A 7218-nucleotide genomic window follows, 5' to 3' on the forward strand; every position below is an offset into this window, starting at 1 on the left:
GCCCTTTGACCCTCTCGTAGGGGGGGAGGGGGGGGGGGGGGGAGAGGGGGGGGGGGGGGGGGGGGGTATATATGCAACTGTACCCCAGAATCAGACACAGACAAATACATTTCAAAGGACAAAAACACCTGTCATTTTTAATATGAGTCTTCCACATGTTTCTTTGAGTAACCATTCGAGTAAATTCAATTCAACAGCAACTTTGACAATACCATATACAACCACGAAAAGGATTACTGATTGAATTCAAACATGTTCAAGACACATTCCAGCCACAGATATTTCATTGTGTTTCTCTTCTGCTACTTTGCATTACAAAATATACAGCAGACTCCTACATGTATAGAATTCACCCACAACGACCAAATCAGGCTGTTTCTAAACCCTTCACAGTGCCGTGTAGGAAGGGTGGAAAGGCTTGCAGCTGTTGGAATTGCAGCCTGTACAAGACAATATAAACTGTGCTACTTCATTGGGAAACAATAGAAGACAAGGTCCTGTGTGTGGTTTCATCCACATGCTTCCATTGTCTGCCTTTTGTATGAGCAGAGAGAAGATAGTGGGCTGGCATGGCCTGCATACTGAGAAACCTCCCCCTCTCTCTTTCTCTCCCTATCTCCCTCCTCTCTCTCTAGCTCTCTCTCTCCCCCTCTCTCTCTCTCTCTGTCTGTTCCTCTCCCTCTCCCCCTCTCTCTCTTTCCCTTCCCATCTCTCTCTCTTTTTTCTTTCTCTCCCTCTACCCCTCTCTCTTTCTCTTTATCTCCCCCCTCTCTCCCTCTCTCTTTCTCTCCCTCCCCCCTCTGTGTGTGTGTGTGTGTGGAGGCACAGACGGTCCAGTGGTAATTTGATGTGTGTCTCTTGGGACATTTGATGGATTAAAGCTAAGCAGCTCCATTTCGCAGCACCACCTGATCTCAAAGCCTGGGTCCCATATAAAAGAAGCTTGATTGCTGATCTCAGCTAGTCTGACAGTCTCTTCTCTCTTTCTCTCTCTCTTCTCTCTCTCTCTCTCTCTCTCTCTCTCTCTCTCTCTCTCTCTCTCTCTGTCTCTGTCACTTTCCCTGGCAGGAACTATCCAGTGCTGAACATTTTTTTTTTTACCAGGGAGCCATCGTTCTGGGCTTCTTTTCTTTTTTCTTTTTAAGTTGGAAAAGGATTATTTCTTTTGTTGCAGCTCCTGTTTTTTAGTTTTTTTTTTTGTTTTTTGGGGGGTTGTTCGACGTCTCTCAGCTACAATATGCCACGCTCTTTTTTGGTAAAGAAGATCAAGCTGGATGATTTTTCTTCCACTGCAGTGCCGGCTGCTAACCAGCACCACCACAGTCACCACCATTTAGAGGATTCGTATGCCTTTGCACGGTCTATTACAGATTCCGTTGGGAGCTTAGGGGTCCGGATTAGTGAAAATGGTAAGTTCCTTTGTATAGCCTTCTAGCAATCAAGATTGTACGGAACGTATTAAATCTATGCCTTGTATGCTGAGTATTACTCCCTGATACAAAGATAATGCTGGTCTGTTTGAAAAAAGGACTGCTGGAAAAAAAAAAAATCACAAAAAATAACTAAACCATCGACACTATGTGGCTGCAGGGACTACAACTTTAATTATTCAACTGATGCTCTAAAACAATACCATTTATCAATATACCTGCAATGTAGCTGTCTGCGCTAAATGAATACCCAGAGCTGGTCTAGTATTCCACATCGTATATGATCACATTAATGTGTGTCTTTGGGGGGGGGGGGGGGGGGGGGTTTGATGTTGCGCTTGTCCTTAGTTTCCATTGCCCTTGAGACCCCCCCACCCCCCCCCATCCATTATGTTGGCTCTTTCTGTTTTCTGTAACCCAAGTATGGTATTACTGTTACGCAAGCTGCCTGCAAATTGGGGCTCTGGGTAATATTTATGTACAGTACTGACTCAAAAAAAATGCTTACCACAGCAGCAAAAGCAATAGAGCTCACGCAGCACAGTGCGTTGTGCAGCAATGAGGACATGGTACATAGCTGCACACAGAGAGATGGCATTTCAGCAGCATTGCCATACTGTAGTGTAGTCAGCTCCCTGAACAGAATTAACAAAATTGATGTCATGCATTTCAAAATTGGTCTGAGCTTTTTTTTTTTTTTAGAGGACAGATCTTTTGTGTGTAAACGTCCTTCAGGCTGAAGCACTGCTGTGCCCTGCAGCCCATTTTGTCTGTTTTTTTTTTTTTTTTTATGCCAGATGTCTCTTTGCTGGTGCTACCCTCACAAATGTAACATTGCTAGGCTGCATGCTATACAGTTACATTTGAGTGACATCACACGGTTGTTTATCCATACATTCATAAAGACGCTTCCAGCAATGTACAGCAAGTCACTTGAAGTGCTTGTAATGTCATAGGAAGAAATTGTGATTTAAAAAATACATACTGCCTTTTACAAAATAATTGCAGTTCATTCAGGGACACGGAACTGCAGCTTATACTTAGTTAATTGTGAATGATCAAAACTCCTGAATCCTAACTCAAATTTACATACATATAGGCATGTGGTCCTTTATTATAAAATACACTAAATTTGTTTTTATACTATAAATTTTTTTTTATGCTGATCATCTTCACTCCTTTCTAAGTACATTTAGACATTTCTATAACTACAGCATGCATGTGCATTAAATGCATTGTGCCAGAAATGCGTACATGCAAAGAAAGCTTATTGCATGAAACAGAACTCCACCTAGTAAAGTGAGACATTTCTAATTGAATTGAAGAAGATCGATTGGTGGTTGAAGTCTGTGTTTTGTGTATAGAAGCTAAGCACAAAGCCACAGTGCAGCTGTCCTAAACCTTGCTAAGGTAAGTTCTTACTACATCCTCTTCTCTGCTGTTGGAATTATATTGAAATCCTCAAAAGGGTCAACAATTAAACCATTTAATGTAATCTTGAAATCAACGTGTCTGAGGGCTACAAAAGACTGGAGAATGAAGTCTTTGTCTGTCCTTGTGCGGTATTGATTGGCACTTGTTACACATTCGAGGACAGGTTTAATAAACACTTGAAATGTAATCCTGCTAAACAATTGGGCCTCCAGTTGTAAAGCCTGCTATTGAAGCGGTATAATTATGAAGGAGCGCTGGTGGTAATAATAAATACCCTTGTTTTCTAATTACATTTTTATAATGTAGCCTTCATATAATAACTACAATGCCATTAAACATCTTAGCACTATATCACACTGTACTGCAGGAGACAATAGGTTCATGGACTGTACTATGGTATTTTGTTAGGCATACAATCCAGAAAGTGTCTTTTTTTACTGTTTTCACTTCATGGTGTCAGTCTACAATGTGCAAGCAAAGTTAACCTTCCACAAACTGTCACTTTCTTCACATAAAATCCATGTCCTCATTTTAAAAAAGAGAAGGAGAACAATACGATGCGCAATATTGCATATTGCCTTGCTTTTGATTTCCCATACCTCTATGGGCTTTACAATGCTTTCATTGGGCTTAATTCCACACACGCTATGCACTTACTATGGTAAGGGATTGAACTGAAGTTGCAAGCATATGGGATTAGAAATGGTCATATTACTATAGGGGATTTTAGCAAACATTCATCACAAGGAACAAATCGTCATAGTGATTGTGAAGATTTCATTCTAATTTTGAACATTTATGACTCCTTAGAATTGTCAACATGTTTGGTTACATTCAATTGTACCTGGGTTATGGGTCAGACTAAACACATTGTGTAGCATTGTAACCGTAGTGCGCCATTAATAAGCATATTGTGAGGCATTGTAACCCCAGTGCACCTAGTCTCTCACTCTCTCTCTCCCTCTCTGTGTCTCTCCCTCTCTCTGTCTCTCTCTCTCCCTTCTCTGTCTGTCTCTCTGTCTTATCTTTCTGTCTCTCTCTCTCCCTCTCTCAGATTCAAATTAAAATTAAAAAGTGGCTTTATTAGTATGATAAAATTAAGTAAGTCTCTCTGCAGTGCTGTGTGCTGGTAGATGCGTGGCTTCAGTACCAGTTGGCTAACGGGATTCTGTTCTGGGCTCAGTGTGTCTCTCTGCAGTGCTGTGTGCTGGTAGATGCATGGCTTCAGTACCAGTTGGCTAAGGGGATTCTGTTCTGGGCTCAATGTGTCTCTCTGCAGTGTTGTGTGCTGGTAGACGCGTGGCTTCAGTACCATTTGGCTAAGAGGATTCTGTTCTGGGCACAGTGTGTAGCTCTGCAGTGCTGTGTGCTGGTAGATGCGTGGGTCGGCCTGGTTTAGCTGTACAATGGTTTTTGCAATTTCCAGGTATAATGATTCTGTTGGGCTTTTGTCCCATTTTTTGTAATCAGGGTTTATCATTGGTGTCCACACTTCACTGCCACAGAGAAGAACAATTTTAAGTAATTTTTTTACTGGTGGTTTAATTTTGTAAAGTTGATTCTTTATGGCATAGAAAGCCCTCTGTGCCTTGTCTTTGAATGCTTTTATAGCCAGATTGAAGCTCCCTGATGTGCTGATGGTCAGACCCAGGTATGTATGGCTGGTGCTGTGCTCCAGTGTGGTGTTGCCCAGAGTGAAGCGATACCTGTTTCCCTGAGATCTCTCCCCCTGTCTCTCTGTCTCTCCCGTCTAGCAGACAGAAAGGATGTTCCATAGCTGACGGTCTATTGATCAGAACAAAGCTTTGAATTCCATTAAAAATAAGTCAATATTTAATTTCCATGGCTTGTGTTTTGAAATTTGTTCTTTCCTATCTCTCTGTTTTACACAGAAATATACTGCAATAAATATCAAATTTAATCTATTTTTAATTTGTCAATAAAAATACAATGGTAGAACATAGAACAATAAGTTCCTTATCTAAAATAAGTACATTATAGCAGAGTTCTTTAAACTTTTATATCTACGCCTCATTTTTAGCAATTTTTAAGTATCTCATAATTAGATTTTTTGAAGACAAACTGCACTAATATACAGTACACTCTGCATTTAGCAAGCTTTAGAAAGGTAAACTTTAAGGTAGACTAAATAATAATTAAGGTTATGTAGCTTATGTATTGTGACCAGCTTGTGACCTGCATGTCTGTCTGTCTCATGTGCACATGTACGTATGTCATAATTACATCATTGCTGATATCTGCTGAAGTGTTTATCTAATTGTGATGCATTTTGGCTCCAGTTAACACAAGTTATTAAGTGGGGACACATGGAGGAACTTGTTCATCTGCATGCCAGATTTCTCCATGTTTGTAAAGTGGATGTAGACAATCATGACCAATCATGAAATTCGTGCTCATTTCTACAGTTGTGTGACTGGAGTGGTGTATATCACTAACATTACTATTTCTCACAACAGGCTACATCCAAGATTACATCACGCCATCGGCCTACGAGACCGAGAAGAAGATGGGCCTCAAGCTGGCGTCGGTGGTGTCGGAGCCGGTCTACACTCAGGTGAGCAGCGGTGGAGAGGAATACTCGGACCACGACATGGAGCAGCCGGACAGTCCGCAGTCGGGAATGACTGCCACTGGCTTCTTCAGCGGGGAGGCAGAGGCTCTGACGGAGGGCTACACCATGGATGCCTTCTTCATCTCAGACGGGCGATCGCGGAGGAAGAGCGAGAGCGAGCCCAGCGCAGTGGCCACCGGCCAACAGAGGCACAGCTGCAATGAATGTGGCAAGACCTACGCCACCTCCTCCAACCTGAGCCGGCACAAGCAGACCCACCGGAGCCTGGATAGCAAGATGGCACGCAAGTGCCCCTCCTGCAGCAAAGTGTATGTCTCCATGCCAGCCCTGGCTATGCACATCCTCACCCACGATCTCAAGCACAAGTGTGAGGTGTGCAGCAAGGCCTTCAGCCGGCCCTGGCTGCTCCAGGGGCACATGCGCTCGCACACCGGTGAGAAGCCTTTTGCCTGCGCTCACTGTGGGAAAGCCTTTGCCGACCGCTCCAACCTGAGGGCGCACATGCAAACCCACTCGGCCTTCAAGCACTACAAATGCAAGCGCTGCAATAAGACCTTCGCACTCAAGTCCTACCTGAACAAGCACTATGAGTCGGCCTGCTTTAAGGGTGCCCCGGAGGAGGACTCCTGCTCGGAGGACTGACACTCAAACTAAACAGAGCAATCCTTTAGAAAGCAATATTTTCACTGAGATTACAAAAAAAAGTATATGCTGGATTTTCTGAAAAACTGCGACACACACACACACACACACACACACACACACACACACACACACACACACACACACTATCTAAGGCCTAGCATGTGTTTTTTTCTATTTATTCTAATATAATAATAATAATAATAATAATAATAATAATAATAATAATAATAATAATAGTATTTTCTAGTAAGGCCATGGAAAAACAAACACGAAGGGGACTTGAAAAGACATTGGTGGCTTTTTTTTATACAAACAAATAACCTCTTGTATTTTTATGCTGCTTTTTTTTGCTAAGGATTGCATTCTTTTGCATCAGCTGACGAGACCTTTTTTTTGGAACAAAATGTGAACAGTATTTGCAAAAAAGAAAAAGAAAAGAAAAAACAGAAACAAAAAAAACATTACCATTTAAGTTCAAAATCTGAATCTGGATTTATTAATTTATGTCATTTATTTATTATGATCACAGGTATTTATAATTTAATGTGCCAGTCATTCCTGAGCTGTGTTTGTAACTGAGGAGAGCTTTTGTCTGAAAAGTTAGTGGTTGCGTTCTTTTGCAATAAGAAATATTTTTAAGTATTTGTAAGTGAGTTAGGGAGCTACTGAATTCTGCTTGCTATCCTGTCTTGTAGATTAACTTCGGATACTGTACCGAATACAGGGCTGTGCTTGCTATCCTATAGATTAACTCTGGATACTGTACTGAGCACAGGGTCATGCTGGTTATCCTATCCTGTAGATTAACTCTGGATACTGTACTGAGCACAGGGCCATTTCTATATCCAGTGGCTGCACAGTGACTAGACGCACAGACCTATATACATCCGCTATGCAAGAACACACCAAAGTGGGTTAAAAATAAAACAGTATTGTAGTTTTTATACAAACAGCAACCAGCAACCAGTTGCCAAAAGTCAACATCACAATTTATGAAAGTGTTGTATATGGAAAAAAGTCATATGGGGATTTCTACAGCAGTTAACTGGTCTATTGTGTTCAATAGTGTTTCCTGCACATGTAACCATTGTGAGTGGTTGACTTCTATTGAAAGAG

At 41.7% G+C, this 7218-nt stretch overlaps 1 protein-coding gene across 1 annotated transcript; it reads left to right on the forward strand.

Annotated features, from left to right (window-relative positions):
- The first annotated feature begins 822 nt into the window (after positions 1–822).
- Positions 823–6215, forward strand: scrt2 (scratch family zinc finger 2). Its single transcript, XM_041224550.1, has 2 exons — positions 823–1409; positions 5342–6215. Exons 1-2 carry the CDS (start codon positions 1238–1240, stop codon positions 6097–6099), a joined length of 930 nt encoding a protein of 309 aa, XP_041080484.1. The 5' UTR covers positions 823–1237; the 3' UTR covers positions 6100–6215.
- The last annotated feature ends 1003 nt before the right edge of the window (positions 6216–7218 follow it).

The sequence above is a fragment of the Polyodon spathula genome, chromosome 23 (assembly GCF_017654505.1).
Source record: "Polyodon spathula isolate WHYD16114869_AA chromosome 23, ASM1765450v1, whole genome shotgun sequence".
NCBI lineage: Eukaryota > Metazoa > Chordata > Actinopteri > Acipenseriformes > Polyodontidae > Polyodon > Polyodon spathula.